Here is a 23,542-nt window from a genome sequence, read left to right as displayed (position 1 = left end):
GATTTATCAATGATTTTAGGATTTATTCCTAAATTGAATCATCTTTGGTTATTAATTGAAGAATAACCGGGCATCGGTTGATAATGCCACTACATATGACATTGCCGAGTGGGGCCGTGATGCCACTACATATGACATTGCCGAGTGGGGCCGTGATGCCACTACATATTGAAAGTTGCCGAGTGGGGCCGTGATGCCACTACATATAACATTGCCGAGTGGGGCCGTGATGCCACTACATATTGAAAGTTGCCGAGTGGGGCCGTGATGCCACTACATATAACATTGCCGAGTGGGGCCGTGATGCCACTACATATTGAAAGTTGCCGAGTGGGGCCGTGATGCCACTACATATAACATTGCCGAGTGGGGCCGTGATGCCACTACATATTGAAAGTTGCCGAGTGGGGCAGTGATGCCACTACATATAGCATTGCCGAGTGGGGCCGTGATACCACTACATATTAAAAGTTGCCGGGTGGGGCCGTGATGCCACTAAATCTAAGAAAATTGCTTGGTGGGGCCATGATTACCACCTATAATTAAGTTGTGTCCTAAGGACCGTGATTCATAATTGGGAATTGAATTGGAATAGTTGAAATGACCAGAAGTGGTCTTGTTGATATGTAATCGACTAGGTCGATTGATCATTGCCTTGAATTGATGTTGTAAATTGGTTGGAATAGTGGAAATGACCGTGAGTGGTATTGTTGACGTGAAATCGACTAGGTCGATTTGATCGATGCTTCGATCTGTGATGGGTTTGCTTAGGTGCCTATTTAATCTGTACTAATATGCAGGTGGAATCTGAGGCCAAGGTAAGTCCTCTGACTCATGTTGTGCATAGGCAGCCCTAAGGTGTATTAGTTTACTAATCGGGTCTTAGGAAGTAGAACTTGCGAGACGTGGTCTCAAAGTGGTTATTGAATAACCATTTCGGGACTGGATAAGGAGCTTGAGGAGCATGAATCTGATGAGGAGATCTCTGTTGAGGAACCCAAAGAGGAGTACGTGGAGGAGGACCCCGAGTATGACATCGAGTACGACTCGGTTGAGGATCGAAATCCTATCCTGTCTTGTCAGACCTTGTTTGCATGTAAAAAGCTGTAGTTGTGAATTTTCAGTATGAAAAATGTATGGCCTGCTTTTCTATCCCATTGCTTTATTGTCAGGGATTTATAATCGCTTCCGCATGTGCATATATAAATGAAAGGGTCGGCGATACATAGTCCTGGGATATCGCATTTTTAAAATCGACCAACAGTAAGGGATGTGTGCATGCCTGAGGGTCGGGGCGTGACAAGATGCGACACCTTTTGGCTGGCCTTGTCGCTAGTGAAGTTTAGGTTGACCCTAGTCCCTGAAGGTTTTTGAGAGGGTCGATAGAAAGTGGCCGTAGGAAGGCTTGTAAATATTAAACTTTCTAGGGTTAACAGTTGATAAATGAATATGTTGTTTTAGGCAATGGTTGTCATGTTTTTACTATCTCAGTGTTGTTTGTTGGCCGGGTATTTATTTAATTTGCTTCCACATATGCTTAATTGAAAGATAAAAAGAATGGGTTGGTGACGCGTCCCGAGATGTCGCATTTTTAATCGACTGCCGAGAGATGTACGCGTACCCAGGGTTCAGGGCGTGACAAATACTATTGGATTTAAATCGATTTAAGTCAAATATGCCAAGCACACGATTGGAAAAATGAACAAAAGCTTGTTCTCGGGTCTGCCCTCAACCTCAAAGTGATCAAACTTCCTCGAAACAAAATTTGCAAAGATGGATCGAGTGGGCATGAGAGTAACGAAGGCGTGCCAGCTCCTTGAAAGACATTTGTCACTTTGACCTCGATGACAAAGAAGTGAATTGCATGAAAATTAAGGAGTAAAGACCAACTCGAAAGCACAAGTACTGGAACTTAAAGAACTAAGGCGAAACGCGCGAAATTTATAGGAGACTAAGCTGAAAACGAAAATTAACGGCATAGAAATAACTCACAATTTGCAGACACTGCCACTCAAATGGAAATCTTGAAATGAACACGGAAAATGAGAAGGCAACCGCTTCGTCACTATCCCAAATGGGACGGAGCTTTGTCTACTATTGATCCTAAAAATCCCTCTTGATAGTTTTTCCAAAATGACGAAGTTTAAATAGAAAAGAAATGGTTGGACAAAAAAAGTACTAAACAAGAAGGAAAAAAACGGAAGACAAAATAAGCAATCAAAACTTGGAAACATTGAAAGTATACGATTTTTGTTTTTTAACGGATGATGTCGGAATCGTGTCAAATTACTTTACTCAATATTAATATTATATATGGAGGCATTGGAATAACGTTAATAGATTTCATAAAATTTTAATGAACCCACGTTAAGCACCAGATAATGGATATGTCATTGATTTATTACCGACTATCATGATGCATTTTAGAGTCATTAATGTAAAATAAAAATAATTCAGATTTTATGAATTTATGATGTTAGGATATGACCAAATACATAACATTGTATAATATATCTTCCTCTTTTTTTGGAAATTCTATGAAGATTTATCATGTTTGATCGTATTCAAGTACACATGATGACATAAAATGCAACTTGTTTAATTTTGCAATTAAATTATGTAGCTTTAGTTAATTCTATAATAACAAGCATATTCTTGTATTAGAAAAATAAAAACATATTCTCAACATGCGTACTAAAAACCAGATTTAATTGACACATTCTACATAATATGTTAACTATAATTATAATTGGAATTTTTTTATTACCTAGCTAATAATATGCAATTCCATTTTCTCCTTTTTATGACCACAAAGCTATTAAAAACACAATTCTATTGGCCGCCCCTCTGTTGGTCATTGGTCGTTGATAGTCGATACCAGCGGGCCGATTCCACCGGTCGCCAATCATATCTACAACAATATTTCTAGTACTTTCTGAACTTTGTAACACTCGGGCTTTCCATAGCAATTAAGCGGTAAACTTTAGTAAAATCAAAAAGAAAGATTGGTATCGGACAACAAAATGTTCCCAGAGAAAGATTGGCCGGAGATGGAGAGAACATGTGCTGTCCAGATTAAAAAAGAAGAAGGGGGAAAGATTTCAAATTTTTCTTTTCGGACATCTGAGGCAACCCATTGACCAATCTTCTTTGTTTGTCATTTACGCAAATTCAGTAGTCGATTCCTCTTGAAGTGAAAGTGGTGGTTGAAATTACACCGTCATTTTTCAATCGATAACGGCAGTGTCGTGTTAGCATTGCTCTTTTTCAAATCTGGTAGAAATTTGGATGCGTCTGCTATCTATGAGGAGCGGCACCGACGGCTTTTATTAGCCTTAGCTGTTGGTGGACGACACCCGATGCACTTCAACTTGTGTTTTTGCCCTTTTTCTATTGTTCCTAGACTTGTATTTGCCTGCATCGCAATAAATGAGTTATTCAATGGTGCGTGGAATTTCGTACGAAGTAAAAGCATGCAACTTCAATTGTTTCTGAAGTTTTTTCATGCAAGTAAAGAAGTTGCCCCGATCGCGCCAATGGCATAGGGAGTAAAATAAAAATTTATTGCCAACCCCCTCATGTAACATCTCCGCTGAGAGAAATAAATAAATAAATAATAGAGGGTGCAATATCACGGTGCTTATTATTAGCAAAATATATAATATATATTTTAGGCTTGTGCCGAGTGGAGGTACAAATCCCACATCAAGATCATATGCAAAAGTGTGTATCTCATCAAGACTAATGTCCATCTTTCTTTTCTCTCGTCATGTAGAGTTTTTCTACCCTCTAGTAGCTCTCTTCTCCATTAAAACCCTTCATGTCTCTGTTGTCTCCATAGCCATGGTTCCTTCACTCACAAGCTTGATAGTTTAGCTCACCTGTGTCCCTCTCCCCATCATTTTTCCTCGTGCTAGTTCTCCAATCTCCCGATGTTCCACCGCCCACTCTGCCTTGGTAGCTCCGCAATCCAGTCTCCGCCATGCATTCCTTCAATTCTGTTCTGCATGTGCTTCATCGTCAACCCACTTTTGCCGACCCATCTTCTCTGATTCCGACTAGTTGACTCCCAACTCCATCACTGGCCCATCTCCATCGCCAATTGTTCCGATTGGTTTCCTCTTCGTAACCCTCTTCGGAACTATCCCCAGTTCCCATTGAAATAGTATGGACCATGAAAATGATGCAAGGCTCGCAGCTCTCTGCAACAGAATGGGCAGGTTATGGGAAGATCAGGAAATAGAAGACTGGGAAGATGCTATTTCAGAAGATAAATTAGCTAAATGCAAACAAACCTTAGTAGGTAAACTCCAACTCAAACCTTTCAATTAACTTTCAGGCTTTCCAGACTACTATGAAATGTGTGTGGCGTACCGACCATGTCGACATATCTCAAAGGGAAGCCAGCCTATTCATTTTCAAGTTAATTATGAAGCTAAGAAACAATAGATTATGGATAATAGCCCTTGGCTTTCTGCGAACCACCTTCTAATTGTACAACCATGGGTCCCTAATACTCCTCTCCATTGTTATGATTTTACTACATGTGCGTATTGGGTCCAAATTTTCGGCTTAACTTTAGAAAGATGTACAGAATCCATGTTACGTAGAGCTGTGCAACATGTTGGTAAGGTCCTGGAGGTCAGAATTGTTGCTCAAGAAGGCTCTATGCCCCACGCTTGGCGAGCTAGGGTGGCACTTAATCTGCATGAACCTCTAAAACCTAGAAAACTGATAAGATTGCTAGATTTTCGCTATGAGCAACCATCCCATTTATGCTATTCCTGTGGGGTCATCGGCCATTATGCTTTGTATTGCAAAGTGATTCCCTATGATGATGCCAGATTGGAAGGCCGTGACAACCTATGATGATGCCAAATTGGAAGGCCATGACAACCTCTACTTTGGTCAATGGCTTAGGGTGGAAGTTAGAGAATATAGTCCATTCTGGCAAGCTTTCTATGACACATCGATACTAAGATTGACATTGTACTTGAAACACCTTCGACGGCCCCTCTAATGTTGTCTGCCATCCCTAAAAATCTCAATGAGAATGCTACACAAATGGAGGTTAACTTAGATTAGCAACACAACTTACAAATTGCTGCTTCTCAGGGTGTTTCTCTCAAGGTGACCTCTCAGCAAGAAGCTGCAATGCACAAAATGAAATCCCCTGTTTTAGTCGGACATATCAATATTAGTGATCCAGCTGCAGAATCCTCCAAATATGAGAAACTAAAAAGCCCTAGGAAAGTTACCAGAGGAAGTCCGCAAAAGAAGCTAAAGAGATATTCGCCTTATGAATCGCTTGCTTATGGACCTATTGCACTGGCTGATGATCAATTAATGGATATCCCTATCATTGAGGCTGAAGGGGTAGGCAATTAGGCGATGGTGGCTTGCCCTAAAAAGCCACCAAAAGATAAATAAAGATCATTAGTTGGAACTGTTAAGGCTGGGCAACCCCCTGACAGTTCAAGCTCTAAAGGACCTCGTCATCCAAGATCGGCCCGATCTCATATTTTTGATGAAATCTAAAAATTAGGACTCTGTTTTAGATAGAGTGCAAAGGAAATTACATTACCAGCATCGTTTTTTGGTAAGCCCCTCAGGCCTAGCTGGAGGTTTGGCTATCTTTTGGAATGACCATCTTTCTATTACTGTGGAGAACTTCTCAGCCCATTATATCGACTTGATTTGTACTAGTACCCAAGGTGGCAATCCTATGAGACTCACCTATATCCATGCACCTACATCCTTCCATAAAAGACAGCAGTTATGGACAGTTATCAACAATATCAACAGATCAAATATAATACCGTGGGTATGCATCGGAGACTTCAACAAGATCCTAAACCATTGGGAAAAAATGGGTAAAAGGTTCGCTCATTCTTATAGATTGTGTTCATTTCGGGACTTCTTAAACGACTGCTCACTCATGGAAATTGATAGCAAAGGGTGTGCCTATACATGGGTTAACAATAGGGAAGGTGAGGACTTGGTAAAGGAAAAACTTGACAAGGCTTTGTGCAATATGGAATGGAGATTAAAATACCCAACAGCTGAAGTGTTCGCCTTACCTGCTATAGGCTCTGACCATAGTCCGCTACTGTTATCACTATAGCCTCCCGCAAAGAGATGCAAAAAGACCTTTACCTTTGAAGCCTTATGGGCAAATCATACTGATTGTCGCCAAGTCATAGCTGCTACCTGGACATCTCTCCCTCTATGTAATGCTTCTATCTCCCGTAAGCTTCAGGTAGCTACCATAGCGCTCCAAATATGGAGTCGAGAGAAATTTAGCAACGGCCATCTTCACATTAACCTATTAAAACAACAAATTCAAGATCAAATCAACCAGCTAGGCTGCAATTTTGATAAACAGCAGATTACTCAAATGAAAGCTGAGATTCAACAAGTTTGGCAACAAGAGGAACAATACTAGAATATGAGATCGCAGATAAATTGGTTGTGTTGGGGGATAAAAATACCAGGTTTTTTCACGCTACTACAATTCAGAGACGACAAAGAAATCATATTAGTATGCTACAAGATGCAAACAACCTATGGATTCGTGAACCTACGCTTCTAAAGAACATGACAAACGACTTCTTCCACAGCTTATATACTTCAGTTGGTCCTAGGAACTTTGGTCCTATTCTATCACAATGTAGCCAAACAGTTACTGCTAAAATGAACCTCAATCTCACAGCAGAGGTAACTAAGGAAGAGATCAAACTAGCTGCTTTTCAATTAAGGGCAACTAAGGCCCCCGGACCCGATGGCTTCAATGGCTTGTTCTATCAACGTCACTGGGATATCTTGGAGGCTGATTTAGTCACTACAGTGAAAAATTTCTTCTCATCCGGTCTGCTACCACCAACTTGAAACAGAACCATCATCATCCTGATCCCTAAAGTCAATCAAGCAGAAAGGTTAGATCAATATAGACCGATCAGTCTATGCAATTTTATTTATAAAATCATATCCAAGGTTTTGGTTAATGTCTCAAATGTTGGCTCCCTGACCTAATCTCACAAGAACAGAATGCTTTTATTGCTAGAAGACAAATCCAAGACAATATTTTGATCATGCAAGAGGTTTTACACCAGCTGAAAATCAGGGAGAGAGAAAAAATTTCAAAGCATCTTAAAGTTGGATATGCAAAAGGCATATGATCGGGTCAAGTGGGATTTTCTAGAGGAGTATCTTCATAAATTGGGGTTCAATCCTAGATGGATATAATGGATAATGCAGTGTGTCACCACAGTATCCATTAGCATCAAGCTAAATGGTGAAAGTCTCCCTTACTTTCAGCCATCTAGGGGCCTACGATAAGGTGACCCCCTTTCTCCTTATCTATTTATCCTGCTGGCTAATATTCTCTCTACACTTATCACACAAGCAATAGACATGGGTAATCTCAAAGGAATACGACTAAACAGATGGTGTCCCACTCTGTCTCACCTACTTTTTGCCGACGATGCCATCTTTTTCCTTGATGGAAAACTGCTTGAATGTCAAAATCTTTCCAATATTATGCAGCAATATTGTCTAGCCACAGGTAAAGCTATCAATAGGAATAAATCAGGTCTTTTCCTTAGTAAAAACTGCCCGCTGAGTTTACAAGAGAATATGGCTATGGAATTGAGAGTTCCTTCAATACAAAAAACTGTGAAATATTTGAGTATACCATCTGACTAGGGTGCTTCTAAAAAAGAGATGTTTTCATGGATTATGGCTCAAGTCAATGCAAGTTAGCAAGATGGAAAGAGAACCTTATTTCCAAAGGAGGTAAGGAAATTCTACTGAAGACAGTGTGCAAGCCCTCCCCCAGTATGCAATGTCTATTTTTAAGCTCCTTATTTCTATATGTAAATCTATCGAGCAACGGATAGCAAACTTTTGGTGGCAGAATAGTAGTTTCAAATTCGGGATCCACTAGAAAAGCTGGGAAATTTGGAAAGAATGCAAACACAGCGGAGGTATGGGATTCAGAGATTTAGTTACCTTTAACAAAGCCCTTTTGGGAAAACAGTCGTGGAGACTTTCTCAAAATACCCCTTCCCTATGGAGTTCTCTTTTTAAAGGCTTATATTACCACTCCAAAGAATTTTGGCATGTAGAAAAGGGACAGCGACCTTCTTGGGGCTGGCAAAGTATACTCCTAGAAAGGGACTCCATCACAGAACATATGCAGTGGCAAGTTGGCAATGGCGAAACAATTAGGGTCAGACAGGACAGATGGCTAAAAAGAGGGGTTATTGCTGGGCCAACACCCAGATATGAACTCGAGAAGGTGGCTGGTTTCATCTCTTCAAACCAGCTCACTTGGGATATTCCAAGACTCAAGCTATGCTTTGATAATCATACGGTTAAAGAAATTACAGCCATTCCACTTAGGCTAGACTCTAACTCAGACCAATTACTCTGGATTGGCCCACGTGAGGGCAAATATTCTTTCAAAAGCGGCTATCATCACATTTGACAATCAGACACCAAAACAAGCAACACTAGGGCTTCCTCAACCTACACCACACCTTGTTGTCTCTAGCAACAAATTTGGAAATTAAACACGATTCCAAAAATCAGAATATTCATATGGTCTATATGTCACAATGCATTATCAACAAAGGAGAATCTCTTCAGGCGACATGTCACAAATGACCCACTATGTCCCCTTTGCCCATCTCAAGTCCCAGAAACTGTGGAACATTTATTCTTGGCTTGCCTTACATCTTAGCAGGTTTAGGCCCATCCTGATATACACATTACAGTCTCTGCATTTTGCACACACCGTATGGATGCATGGTTGGCTGATCTAGTTAAAAATAGAACTCACTTACCTGGGTTGGAGGTCATCGCAACCATTCTCTGGCAAATTTGGAAGGCGCGGAACCTTTATGTCTTCTAACGACAACGATTGAGCCCTCAGCAAATTGTGGATTCGACACTCACATCAACAAGGTTGTATCTATCCTTTGCACCGGGGCATCTGGACCCAAGAGTACCCGCCCCGAACCCTAATACCTACTGGATTCCCCCAATCCCGGCTTCGTTAAAGTTAATATGGATGGGGCTTTTCCATCTGGCCCCGAAAGGGGTTCGATTGCTTATCTCTGTCGTGATCATAACGGTACCTTGCTCGAAGGCAGCTCCCAACACGTAGTAGCCTCCTCCCCCCTTCAAACAGAAACGCAAGCTCTCTTATTCACTCTCAACTCTCTGATAAGACAAGGATTGGCTAACACTAACCTAATCCTTGAATCGATTGTTTGGAGCTTGTGGAGGCCGCGAATCTCCGCCAGAGACCATCCCAGGATTGTCGATCACTGATCGAGGAAGCCATAGCTCTAGCTCTAGGCTCCATTGGAGCTCTTCCCCCCCCAACTCTTTTTAATCTATTGTGTAACGATGCCCTCTCTAAGGGTTGTAACCTTTTTTATCTCTTGAATGTTAAGTTATGTTTCCGACAAAAAAAAAAAAAGCTTTTAAATATCCCCTCCACTTCACAATCTCATCCCCACGTCTAGAAATCTCACCTGTTCCGAATTGAAATTCATCTCCATTTCGTTCTCAACTTTCAATTAGATTTCTAAGGGAGAAAAAAGAAGGATCCTGTTGGGAATAACAAATTTCCTAAAACGGATTCGACACTAAATCGAACCCCTAAAATGAATGTGGAAGACGAGCCCAATAATAACATGTATCACCGATCAAAGATACACCACGGAATCGAGCGTACCTTATTGTCCACAGATTAAACACCAATGTTAAAGTTCGAGGAAGAATCCTGATCTAGTCTATCGAGGAGCATACTGTTGCTTTAAAAAAAGGAGAAAACTTACGTTCTTTTTGGGAGAGAGAGACCCAAACGTATTAGGGAGAGAGAGAGTCTTCACATACGTACCCCAAAAGGTACGTACCTTTTTCTTTTTATTTTCCCTCAAAGCGTCTCTTCCAAAGGACGCATCCCCTCAACGTAACACCTCCTCCAAAAGACACAATCTTTCCTCCATTGGCCCTTAACCTGCAGGCCGGTTTCTTAGGCCTAACATGGGCGGACGGGCCCACTTAGGCCCATCAAGTCATAGACTAAACCCATCATCTCCCACTCGCATATGGTGAGCCGAATAAGATCCTCTTTACCTCTCTACAACATTCATACTGGTGGATAATCCATGAGACCAGCATACTTTGGGAGCTCGTTACCATACATCTATTAGGAATATATAGCAGCTCATAATGGGCATCACACTTTGAGTAGATTTAGTATGCAGTACCCTAAATCGATCGATCACATTTATATCTTTCTCTTGATCTCTTTTTAAATAATGATATATTATATTTACAATTATGATTATCCCAAAAACAATCATAATTGGTCGACCAGTGAATACAAAACTAAAATGTGATTCTCCAAATTCAATCTTCCTCTTTCCTTCAAACTCCCAATTTCAGTTCAGCTTACTTTTCTAGAAATGTCCCATTAGATCGAATCAATTCATGATCATTGGCAACATCCTAAGACAGCAAACACTAAATAGAAATCTTAAGAATAAGTAAGAGTCATGAAGGCACTAAATTGAGAAACTATTTTCCTCAAGAGTCTCACACGGCATAAAAGTTGAAATCAAACTTTTGCCACTCTTATTAGTTGTCTCATGCATACGTAGTATGAAATACATGTTACGGTATTTAACTCATTTCCCATTGAGTGTATGTCTACATCTTTAATACTGTACAGATGACAGTTCAAACATACCCAATGTCTAACTTGAGTTCATATATCTACTCATACACTGAATTCATCAAAACTCACATCTAACGTCATAAACAGATAATGTCAAATATGTGGGTTATTTTACTTTCGGACATATTAAATACTATATCCTCATCTTAATACTTAGTTAAGGTGACATATATATTTTAAGCTTGAACTCTCGATTATCACCTAGATAATAAGCTTAAAAACCGTATCATCTCTATTTATCACACAGTAAATAAAGGCGATTACCTGTGTGAGTGGGCTAATCTTTTATCTATCCGACATACTTTCTCAACTTAATATAATGCACTGAGCATTAAGATGCATAAATGTCAAACAAATATTCATAGGCATTAATGATGAAAGAACACAAATTCATTAAATGTTAACACTTCATGGAAATTGCAATATTCAGTACATCAGCCTCTACGCAGTCCTAAAGATTTTACATGACCACAAAACACGTCTCTAGGTATTAGCTTTGTCATAGGATCTGCTACCATTCTATGCGTAGATATGTACTGTAAGTTCACATCTTTTCGTGCAACCATATCCTTGACAAAATTATATTTGATATCTATATGTTTGGTCTTGTCATGATATTTTGGATCTTTAGTGTACGCTATAGCTGCTTGGCTATCACAGTTAACCAATAATGGATTTGTAGCATACCTAATAACACATAAATGATCCAAAAATCTCTTAAGTCAAACACCTTCTTGTACTACTGCTGATAACGCCACAAACTCAGCTTCCATCGTGGACAAGGCTATGCACGTTTGCTTCTTATTGCTCCAAGATATGGTGCCATTATTCAGTAAGAAAGCAAAGCCAGAGGTGGATTTCCTTTCATCTAAATCTCCTCCCTAATCAGCATCTAAATAACCTTCAAGTCGCAAATCCTTTTCTTGGTAATTCAGCTTGTAATCAGTAGTTCCCTTTAGATACCTCAGTATTCTTTTAACGACTTTTCGATGTGCTTGACCTAGATTGGATTGGTAACTACTCACCATTCCAACTACAAAACATATGTCGGGTCTTGTACACATCATAGTGTACATCAAGCTCCCAATAGCACTAGCATAAGGAACATGTTTCATTTGTTCATTCTCTTGTAGAGTCCTTGGACATAGTCTATGGCTCAATCATTCACCTTTTGCAATAGGAGTATTAATGGCTTTACAATATTGCATACGAAATCATTCAAGAACCTGATTTATGTATGTTTCTTGCGAAAGAGATAATGATCTCTTCGAACGATCTCTTGAAATCTTAACTCCAAGGATGTATGCAGTCTTACCCATATCTTTCATCTCAAAGTTGGAAGATAACCAACTCTTGACAGTATCAACAAACTCCATATTGCTTCCGACAATTAGTATATCATCAACATATAATGATATGATCACAAATTGATCTTTGGATCTTTTGATATATACATAATGATTCTCATCAATCATTGTAAACCATATGCCATTATGGAATTATGAAAACGTATATACCATTGTCTTGATGACTGCTTAAGGCCATCTATCAATCTCAAAAGTCGACATACATTTTCTTCTTAGCCTTTCATTATGAAACCAGTAGGTTGTTCCATATATATTTCTTCATCTAATTCTCCATTGAAAAAAGCAGTTTTTACGTCCATTTGATATAACTTAAAATCCATACTTGCCACTATTGCTAGCATAATGCAAATTGAGGTAAATCTTACTACAGGAGAAAGTGTTTCTTCATAATCAATTCATTCCTATTGATTATACCCCTTCACCACAAAGCAAGCTTTATGCCTTTCTATCGAGCTATCAGTTTTACGCTTTATTTTGAGAACCCATTTGTTCCCAATAGCTTTGCGTCCTTTGGGAAAATCAACCAATTCCCAAACAACTTTATTAACTCCATCTCATCTTCCATTACATGTATCCATTTTTCCTTATTATGGCAATTTAGAGTCTCATTAATATTTCTTGGCTCATCCTCACCTTGTGGAGCAACCATAAAAGTTTCACATTCAATGTTAAATGTCGACGGGGAATACTTTTGTGACTTGTTCACCGTATGGGAGATTGTACAATTTGCACATCATTCCTCATCATGCTCCCACTCGAATTAGATAATGACGATATCATCTCATCATGTGGTTGTAATTGAGAGTGAGTTGAATTAAATTCATCACTTCTCATGTTACTCCCACTTGGACGAACTCCATCTTGATCCAAGATTTCAAATAGGGAGTAATCCCCACCTATTTCGCCATTCTTAGGAAATTCATTATCTAAGAATGTGACATCTCATGATTCGAATTCAGTTATACTTCAACTTTCCTGCTCACCTATGAACACATACCCTTTCGAGTATTCAAAGTATCTTATGAAAATATTCTTCTTTCCTCTGGGACCCAATTTCCTAAACTTATGAGAGGGCTCATGAGTATAGGCAGCACAACCCCATGGTTTAAGAAAACTTAAGTCCGATTTTCTACCTGTCCATAACTCATATGGAATGGAAGTAACTAATTTGGAAGGCACTCGGTTAAATATATAGGCAGCAATTAATAACGCATCACTCCAAAAAGTTATAGGTAAGTTAGCATGCGCTATCATGGACTTAACCATTTCCAATAGGGTTCTATTCCTTCTCTCCGCAACACCATTTTGTTGAGAAGTATATGGAATAGACAACTGTCTTTTGTTCCTTTTTTATCACATAACTTTCTGAACCCATCAAACAAATATTCTCGACCTCAATCGGATCTCAATACTTTTATTTTCTTGTCTAATTAATTTTCTACCAAGTTCATAAACCTTTTGAAACAACTCAATACTTCAGATTTATGAGAAATCAAATAGACATATCTGAATCGAGTATAATCATCTATAAATGTAATGAAATAAACAGCCCAATTCCTTCCTCTCACATTCATCGGACCACAAACATCAAAATGAATTAAATGCAAAGGAAATTCAGTTCTTTTATATTTTCCAAATGGTTTCCTTGTCGTTTTCCCTACTAGGTAATGCTCACATATGGGCAAATCGACTTTTTCAATATTGCCCAACAAGCCCTATTTGGCTAGTCTATTCATACGTTGTTGGCCAATATGACCAAGTCTAGCATGCCACACATTCACATCATTATCATATAAATTATGGGACGTGAAAATGGAATAACAAACATTAGCATTACCATAGTCAATATTTAATACAATGAAACCATCTAGAAAATAACCACAACCATAGTAATTTGTATCCAAATACAAATCCACACCACTATTATGGAAGTTCATATTAAAATCAAGCTTAACCAACACTAAAATAGACACTAAATTCCAATAAATCTCCAGAGCATACAATACATCATGTAGGAACAAAGTGCATCCACCACGCATGTTCAATTGGCAGGTGCCAATCCCTTTTACTTCTGCTCTAGAATTGTTTCCTACATAGATCCACTTAGTTCCAGTTGGTACTCATCGGAATTTCAGGAAAGATTTCTATCCTTCTCTACATGGTTTGTCGCTCTTGAATCCACAGTCCACAAATGATTAAACTCGGTTAAGAATACAAAACTTGACACATAAGCAAAGTTCTGAAATATACAAGGGGTGTATATCTTCTTTGGCTCACGACAGTCGCGAGCATAGTGACCATTCTTGTCATAATTATAACACTTCACCCTTGGTAGCTTCTTCATTCGAGGACGCTTTCCTCTTTCATGTTGGTCAAGCTTAGGTTTCTTCCTTGAAGAACTTGCTCCCTTGCCTTTCCTTTTATCGAACCAGTTAGAACGTTTACGCTTGGAGCTCGAAGCTCCATGTGAGCTCGAACCAGCATGATAAATTTCAGTTTCAAGCTTAGCCGCCAAGAGGCGATCCTCTTCTAGCTCAAGATGACGCACCGCATCCTCAAAGGTTTTGATATTCTCATTATGGGTTAGGCACACCTTCATATGCTCACAACTCTAAGGCAATGAACGAATCACTACTTGCATTTACTGCTCATCAGTCAGGACATAGCCAGCATCTTTCAGCTCATTAATCATGTTTGACATCTTTCTAAGATGTTGCTTCATAATCTAACCATGAGGCTTCTTGTAAGAGTCAAACCTAATAGTGAGTTGTCTCAGTCTAGTCACCGAAGTATGACCAAATCTTGCTACCAACGCTTCCCACATTTCCTTGGCATTCTCAAAACGCATGAACTCTCGCATGACGCCATTTTCCATGCTACTCAACAACGTAATGCGAGCAAGGGAGTTCTTTCTTTTCCATGTAGCAAATGCATCATTGTCTCTCTTATACTGCGCAGTGTTTTCTTCTTCATGTTCTACCATGGTCAGGTTAAGAGCTTCTAGTGCCTCTTGCTCTTCTAGCACATACTGGATTTTCATGTGCCATATTTCATAGTTATCATTATTGAGCTTCTCACTTTTGTTTAGCTCAGCAACTATGCTCTTTGTGGCTAAAGCCATTGATCTAAACATATCAGGCATATATGCACGAATTATTAATGCATATCATTTATGCATCCATTTTGAACAAACCCATCATATTAATGAATAATTTCAAGTAAGGTTTCAGAATCAAAATGTCACTATGTTTCCAATCATCATCCAAAAATCCTAACTTGGAATTATTATTAATATAATCTTTTATGAAAAATAAATTCTTTGAAGCTACAAAAACTTCTATGAACTACCCATAACAGCTAACAATTAACAGAAACAAATAATATTTGACATCCAATAATGATAGAAAAATAATGCTTTCACATAATGCAACTAACATATCAGTTGCTATACCAACAACAACTAGGTAGAAAACATTTACATAATATGTCCATAAAGCATACTAAATAAAGACTAGTCAAAACATCTAACACCAAGTCAATATATGAACTGGGAAAGATCATTTTTTGTTCAACTTCTTGATCTTTTCTTTTGTAACAATTCAGTAATATTCATCTATAAAAGCTATCACAAGAACCCTATACGAAGTAGCTCTGTTGACTTCCCATAAGCAATTCAACACTCCTTGCCATTCTGGTGGAAAATTGTTCATAAAAAATCGCACCATCTAAGATTGTGGCATGGGACGACCATTCCATATGACATTTTGTATTTTCCCATTGACTTCAAGAACATGATCAATTAAGTCGCCACTCTCCCATCGATAATCAGTCAGCTCAGCTATCAACTTAGAAAGCATTTTATTTTGTTCATCGGTAATTGCGCGAATAGGTGTGCGCAACTTAAGGGGAGGCATTGTTCCTGCAACAAATGCAGAACAAATAAGGGATTACATATAATCCACATAGACTTAATTGGAAAAAGAAACACATTCTTTTTTCTTTTTTTTTTTTTTTTTTTTGTCAATGGTCGAAGTCAACGGTCAAAGGTCAAATGGGTTGAAGTCAATGGGTCAACGGGTCAGGTCCGATCAGGTCAAGCCGGGTCGGACAAATCGACCGGCACATGCCACGCACGTGCCTGGCTAACGTCACTATAACGTCAGCTGGCGCGTGCACGGCACACGTTAGGTCTCCACGCATGCGTCACATGCGCCTGGGGCCAAAACGGCGCGTGCGACACACACCCGAGGGCGCCCGAATCAGCACATGCTTAGTTCCGACCGCGCGTGGGGGCGCATCCGACAGCACCCGGCAGCGATCCACGACTCGTTTTCCTCGTATCAACAAGAGCTTCAACCCTACGCTATCAAAAATGAATTTCGACTTGTAGAAAATCACAAAACAGGGTGAACAGTACGTGGGTGTCGGGATTTTTCCGTCCTCAATCGGCTGTTGGCGGTGTTTCACGAAAATTCAATCAAAAACAAATCATAACCATGAAAAGGGATCAGGAAACATGAACGATTGCTTTGATACCAATGTTGGGAATAACAAATTCCCTAAAACAAATTCAACACTAAATCGAACCCCTAAAACAAATGTAGAAGACGAGCCCAAGAATAACATGTATCACTAATCAAAGATACACCACGGAATCGAGCGTGCCTTATTGTCCATAGATTAAACACCAATGTTGAAGTTCGAGGAAGAATCCTGATCCGGTCTATCGAAGAGCGTACTGTTGCTTCAAAAAAGGGAGAAAACTTACATTCTTTTTGGGAGAGAGAGACTTAAACGTATTAGGGAGAGAGAGAGTCTTCACATACGTACCCCAAAAGGTACGTTCCTTTTTCTTTTTACTTTCCCTCGAAGCGTCTCTTCCAAAGGACGCATCCCCTCAACGTAACACCTCCTCCAAAAGACGCAACATTTCCTCCATGGGCCCTTAACCTACGGGTGGGGTTCTTAGGCCCAACATGGGCAGACGGGCCCACTTAGGCCCATCAAGTCATAGACTAAACCCATCAGATCCATCATGAGTGCTCCAATTACATTCACCGAAGAATTCAGCAACCCCGTCCCAGCGCCAAGGTTGTTCAAGGCAATGATCGTTGACCGTGATACTCTCATGCCCAAGCTCATGCCTCAAGCCATCAAGAGTATGGAGCTCATCCATGGTGACGGAGGCCCTGGGAGCATCAAGCAGATGAACTTCGGTTAAGGTGAGGTAATTTTAATGATTAAGATGTATCTCAGCACTATTTCTTCTCAAGTTGTTAGAAGATTGTTATGCAAGTAAAAGGGGGGAATATCCAGTATTAGATGAGTCAATTGAGGTATGATGCCAACAGGCATGTGGTCCGCTGGTAGAAGGATTAGGGGGAGGATCGAGTCCTAGGTTGGATCCCTATGAGCATCGCACACACATGTACATAAAAAAGAGGGGCGGGACAATATAAAATTGAAATATGATAAGACAAAATCGACATTATCTCATTGGAATGCCATCTTGAGCTTTGAAGGACTCCTTTCTTCAACACAAGGATGCAACCTCCTTATTTACCCGCAAGATGATGAAGATCAATTGTATTCGTGCCTATCCTTAACTAGAGTAGAGAGATTCTCGACGATCCACCTAATAATAACGACAATAGTAATTTCACAATTGCCCTTTAAGTACAGGCAGTCCTCTGAAGTACGTGAAGCATAGAATCGATGCACTAGACCAGGAGAAGATGACGTGCAGCTAGTTAATGATGGAAGTAGGCGAATTGGCTAACAAGGTCGAGTCGATCTCTTATGAACTCAAGATGGAGGGCATCTCCTGATGGGGGCTGTAAGGGCACCAACGTGAGCAAGTACCTCCCAAAACCAGGGGTTGTGATCAATGAGGAGGAGATCAAAGCCGCGAATGAGAAGGTCACGGTCGTCTTCAAGGCCGTGGAGGCTTATCTCTTGGCCAACCCTGAGGCCTATGCCTAAGAACTTTTTATTTATATTATCGTCTCTGTTTGAAGCAAATTTTGCATCTCTCTTTTCGCGGACGATTCTAATTATAATGTGGTCCTCTATGTGGGAAGCCCTTGATCGAGAGTGCTAATCGGTTTGCTACTATAATAAAGATCCTCTATCATGTACTATGAATTATATCATTCCGCCTTGTTATAAAGTGTCTCAGAGCATGGTTAAGGTATAATGATGTTGCAACTAGCGTAACCCAACATATTAATAAGCAAGCTATGGAACAATCCATCTGGCAAGGTCAATTTAATAGAGAGGAGAGTTTATTTTTGGCTAGTTTAAGTCATGAGGCCTTCTAACTAGTGCTATCTTCGTATGTAGTTCCCTGTCATCAAAAACTTTGTTACAACCATGGTGATTGCAAGTTATCTTCCATCCATTCCTTCTACGAGAGAGCGAATTAACATGCTAAGCTAATTCTCTGCATTTCTAGTCCCAAGCTCATGATTTTGAGGACTTAGATGACATTTCATTGATTTCCATATAGGATAAAAGGGGCTCGTCACTTGGATTCAAAGGGCTACGGTGTTGCTTGCCTAGCCGCTAAAGCCCTTCACACGTTGAGAAGTGTGGTGATAAATGAGGTAGACCCCTAACCAAGTCTTCTTACTTGACTTCACTAAGATGTTGAAGCTAAGGGTTTGTTTGTTTGTGTTTTTATTTTTTGTTCATGAACAGATTTCTTGTTTTTTGTTCCGGGGAACAAAACAAGAACAGAAAGGCGTTTGTTTACGTTTTTATTCCAAATCTATTTTTTTGTTCCTAGGAACAAATTTGGAACAGAAACAAGAAAAACTTGTTTTCTGTTTCTGGAACACTTTGGAGAAACAAATTTTCTCTCTCTTCTTTCTTTTTTTTCTCTTTCTTTTCTTTTTCTTTCTTCTTCTTTTTCTTTCTTCTTCTTTTTCTTTGGCTGGTCGCCGACCTTAGCCATGACCGGCAACCGGCCGTTAAGGACCGGCGACCTCACCGAAGCATCGCTAACCCTTGGCAAGGTCGGGTGTCGCCAGCCCTTGGTGAGGCTTGGCCTCGCCGGTGGCTGGGCAAGCTCAAGCTCACCCAAATCCGGTGAGGCCACCAGCCCCCTTGTCGGCCGGTCGCCAACCATAGCCAAGGCTGGTGACCGGCCAAAAGAAGAAAAAAAAGAAAAAAATAAAAAATAAAAAAAAAAAGGAAAATAAAAAAAAATATTAAAAAATTAAAAAAACAAAAAAAAAAAAAAAAAAAAAAAACACAAATTTACCAAACATGTTTCTCTTCTTTTTTTATTCCCGAAACAAGTTTACTAAATGCGTTTTTATAGTCAAAAATTGTTCCCTGGAACAGAATTAGGTTTTTCTATTTCTGTTCTCTGGAACAATTTTTGAACAGAAACACAAACAAACGCACCCTAAGATGCCCAAAAAAAAAAAACAAATCTATAATACCATAATTAAGTTCCATACCTATTTGATTTGCCTAAGCCTCCATAGACTTTCCCTCAATGATGTATATTCCTTCAAATTTGAATCCTTGGCTAGAGTCTCATAGTCCATTGCCTCGTCCTTAATCTAGCATTTTTTCAAACTCAACATTGAGTGACAACTATAGTTGGGAACTGTAAGATAAATTCCCATGGAGAGTAGCGGGTGGAAGAGCTACTATCTAGAGGGGAGAATTACCCTTTTGCTATGAAAGCTGGCCAAACAGCTTACTTCAAATAGAAAGGCTTGATCCCAAGATTGTACTGGCTGCTCACTGAAAGGCACCAATTCTCATTGGATATAAGACATAAGAGAGGGTCCGATTGCTAGAATGTAACTTGCTTCAGATGTACTTTGGAAATTAGTGAAAAAGGATTGTTTTTATGTTTTGGAAGAAATTTGGATGTACTTATTACAGTAGAGCATTTTTATTTCGATTTGTTCCTTCCAATGAATGCATTCAATGCATCAAGATGTTAAATTTTAGAGAATTCCGTCTATTTAAAATTGATGCGTAATATATATCATTCTGATTTTAAAAAGAAAAAAAAAGTTTGATTTGGATTTAACCTTTCTTTGCATTGTGATTCTAACCCAAAGAGCTCTACCACTAGATTTGAAGTCAAGATGTTTAAAATATTTCTATATAAGAATGTAATGAGTTTTTGTGATTGAGTATATTAGCTCTATCATTAATTATCATAGTCAACTATGCCGAATCTACAGCAATTTTAGCTTGTGGTAGATCTGATCAACGCCATCCATCTTTTCTTTTTTTCTTTTTTCTTTTTTTTCTCCTTCCCGTTCATAGCAATATGTGAACTTATGAAGCCAACTGTTCATCATCAAATTGGAGCCAGCATTTAATGGTAAAGTGGACATTTTCTCATTGGAATGCCATCTTGAGGTTTGAAGGACCTAAATTGACTATCCTCTTCTTCAACACAAGGATGCAACCTCATTATTTACCCGCGAGGCTTAACCAGAGTCGAGAGATTCTTGATAATACACCTAATAATAATGACAACTTTAATTCCATAATTGCCCTTTAAATACAGGCAGTCAAATGAAGTACTCAAAGCCAGAGTCGATGCACTGGACAACGAGAAGATGACGTACAGCTACACAATGGTAAAGGGAGGCGAATTGGCTGACAAGATCGAGTCGATCTCTTATGAAATATCAAGATGGAGGCATCTCCCGATGGGGGTTGTGAGGGCACGAACAGGAGCAACTACCACCCAAAACCAGGCACTGTGATCAGTGAGGATGAGATCAAAGCCGAGAAAGAGAAGGCCATGGCCGTCTTCAAGGCCGCGGAGGCCTATCTCTTCGCCAACCCCGAGGCCTCTGCCTAAAAGCTTTTGTTAGTATTATTGTCTCTGTTTGAAGCAAATTCTGCATCTCTCTTTGTGGACCAATTAAGTTCTGCTAGTTATAATGTGGTCTTCTCTATGTGAAATCCTTGATTGAGAGTGCTAATGTTGTTGCTATTACAATAAAGTTTCTCCAATTCTACTATAGTACGTTGCCTTGTTAAAAAGTGCCTCGGAGCACAGTTAAGGTATAATACTGTTGCGGCGATGCGTATATCAAATGCACGTTGCAAATTAGTAAATGAAGTTATTTTTACGCATTTGAAGAAATTTGGATGCACTTTTTCATGGGTAGCATTTTTCTCTTAGCTTGTTCCTTCCATTGATTGCATTTGATATTTCGAGACATTAAATCTTAGAGAATTCCATCTATTTAAAATTGATGGGTAATGTATATTGTTGCGATTCAAAAGAAAGGTTGATTAGGATTAGGCCTTTCTTTGCATTGTAATTGTAACCCAAATAGTTCTATCACTAGATTAGAGGTGAAGATATTTAAAATATTTCTATATAAACGTGTAACAAGTTTATGTGATTGAGTATCTATGCTCTATCATTAATGATCATAGTCAACTATGCTGAATTTACAACGATTCTAGCTCTTGGTAGATCTGTTCGACGCTATCCATCTTATCTTATCTTATCTTTTCTTTTCTTTTCTTTTCTTTCTTTCCAGTTATAGCAATATATGAACTCATGAAGTCAACTGTTCATCTTCAAATTGGAGCGAGCATTTAATGGGAAAACAATGAAGCACGAAATATATTCTTTAGCATCCTCTTGATCAGGAAATGACAAAGTCTTCACAACGACTCGTATGCAAACACTTCGAATATTTGTGGTTGGATACATTAATTGACCCGGTATAATTAATCACAGCACCATCAAAAGGCATAAGAGATTATCCTTGAAAACACATGACCAAGTGGCCAATTAATCGTAACTTGAGTCGAGACCTTTTAGTTGTCATCCAACTTCAGCATTGAATTAAATTATTTGTAAGGTTATACGATAGCCCTTTACTCTTTTACAGCCTTAGGAACCGGCCGATCCGTATTAGCAAGCTAATTCGTCAATGCAAGAGGGGTTGATGAGTGCATTCACTTTGTTTGTCAAGCCCTTTGGTTCAATTATTAAGTTACATTGGCGTGGTTAACATTTAGTGTGGGGGACACGAAGTTGCCATTGTGGCACGGGGAAATAATCAGTATAAGACGATGAGATGCAACACGAATCGCATGCCCACAAGTTTTCCATTCACTACACCACACTCTAACCATCATGTATTATCCATAGCCCCGCTTTTAGAATCACACCCTGTCCCAATCAACTCTTCTCTCCCACTTCGCACCTCGGAACATACCTTATTAGTTATTACAGAGAGAATTATTAACTTTCCTCTGAATCACGACGAAGAAAGATGTTTTTGGGGCTTTGGAGCCAATAGAAAATACTCCGATTCAACGTGGGCTACCTCCTCTCGGACCTATAAATAGTGCGCTTCCTTGCCGTTCTCTTCACACTAAGCTCAAGCAAAGTTGATTTCATCGTTCGTATAATTTCAGTAGCGAGTCCCTAGAGATCGATCATGGTTGGGTTCAAATTGAGTGACCAGTACAGTTCCCCCATTCCTGCGGCGAGATTCTTTAGGGCCTTGATTGGGGACTTCCACAACCTTATCCCCAAGCTCATGCCTGAAGCTATCGGGAGCATTGACATCGTCCAAGGCGACGGAGGAGCCGGAACCATTATGCAAATCAATTTCACTGAAGGTAAAGTTTCCTCGGGTGTTTTTAAGTATTGACGCTCCCAATCTTGCGTAATGGAATTGCACATTTTCGTAAGTAATGACATAGCAATAAGATGGCCCATCAAAAAGAAAAACACAATGATTGTTAAGATGCTATATTGTTTGATCAGGCAAATTTTCCTAAAGATATTTGTCTTCTGTGATTAGTTCAAATCTAATTAGTACGTATCTCCCATTTCATACGCAGGTAGGGAACTCAGTTTCATTAAGAGCCGAGTAGATGTGCTAGATGAAGAGACAATGACGTGTGTGTACAAACTGATTGAAGGCGGTCAATGGTTGGAGAAGTTTGAATCCGTTGCTTACGAAATTATGTTCGGGCCGACCCCAGACGGCGGGAGCAAGACCATATTAGCCAGCACATACTACCCCAAGGGCAATTTTCAGTTCGACGACGAAGAAATCAAAGCTGGCAGAGAGAGAGGCTTAGGAATATACAAAGCCGTCGAAGCATACCTTCTCCAAAACCCGGATGCTTATGCTTAATTCCGGAAGTTCTTCTCTCAAATAAATCTGGAATTACTCGTGGTACTCTGTGTCTTCTGTAGTGAGTGTTTGGCTTGTCTTTTGGTGATGGACATGACCGTCCTTTTGAGTGTGGATGGCAATAAGGATACATACTTTGTACCTCATTTAAAGCGGTGGATCATTGGTGATTCATCCTATGAAAGCATTCTAGCATTTTCCTGAATACCACTTCAATTTCCCACTAATTTCGTAACAAATCTCATCTAATTTTTTTCTCATGACGT

General features: G+C 39.5%; 1 protein-coding gene and 1 pseudogene across 1 annotated transcript; both read left to right on the top strand.

The window, feature by feature from the left end:
* Positions 1-17,155: 17,155 nt before the first annotated feature.
* Positions 17,156-18,310, top strand: LOC104417532 (annotated as a pseudogene).
* Positions 18,311-22,568: 4,258 nt separating this feature from the next.
* Positions 22,569-23,276, top strand: LOC104417531 (major allergen Pru ar 1). Its single transcript, XM_010028788.1, has 2 exons — positions 22,569-22,752; positions 22,978-23,276. Exons 1-2 carry the CDS (start codon positions 22,569-22,571, stop codon positions 23,274-23,276), a joined length of 483 nt encoding a protein of 160 aa, XP_010027090.1.
* Positions 23,277-23,542: the final 266 nt, after the last annotated feature.

This window comes from Eucalyptus grandis, chromosome 8 (genome assembly GCF_016545825.1).
Source record: "Eucalyptus grandis isolate ANBG69807.140 chromosome 8, ASM1654582v1, whole genome shotgun sequence".
Taxonomy (NCBI): domain Eukaryota; kingdom Viridiplantae; phylum Streptophyta; class Magnoliopsida; order Myrtales; family Myrtaceae; genus Eucalyptus; species Eucalyptus grandis.
The sequence above is the reverse complement of the archived record's forward strand: the minus strand, read 5'-3'. Positions and strand labels throughout refer to the sequence as shown.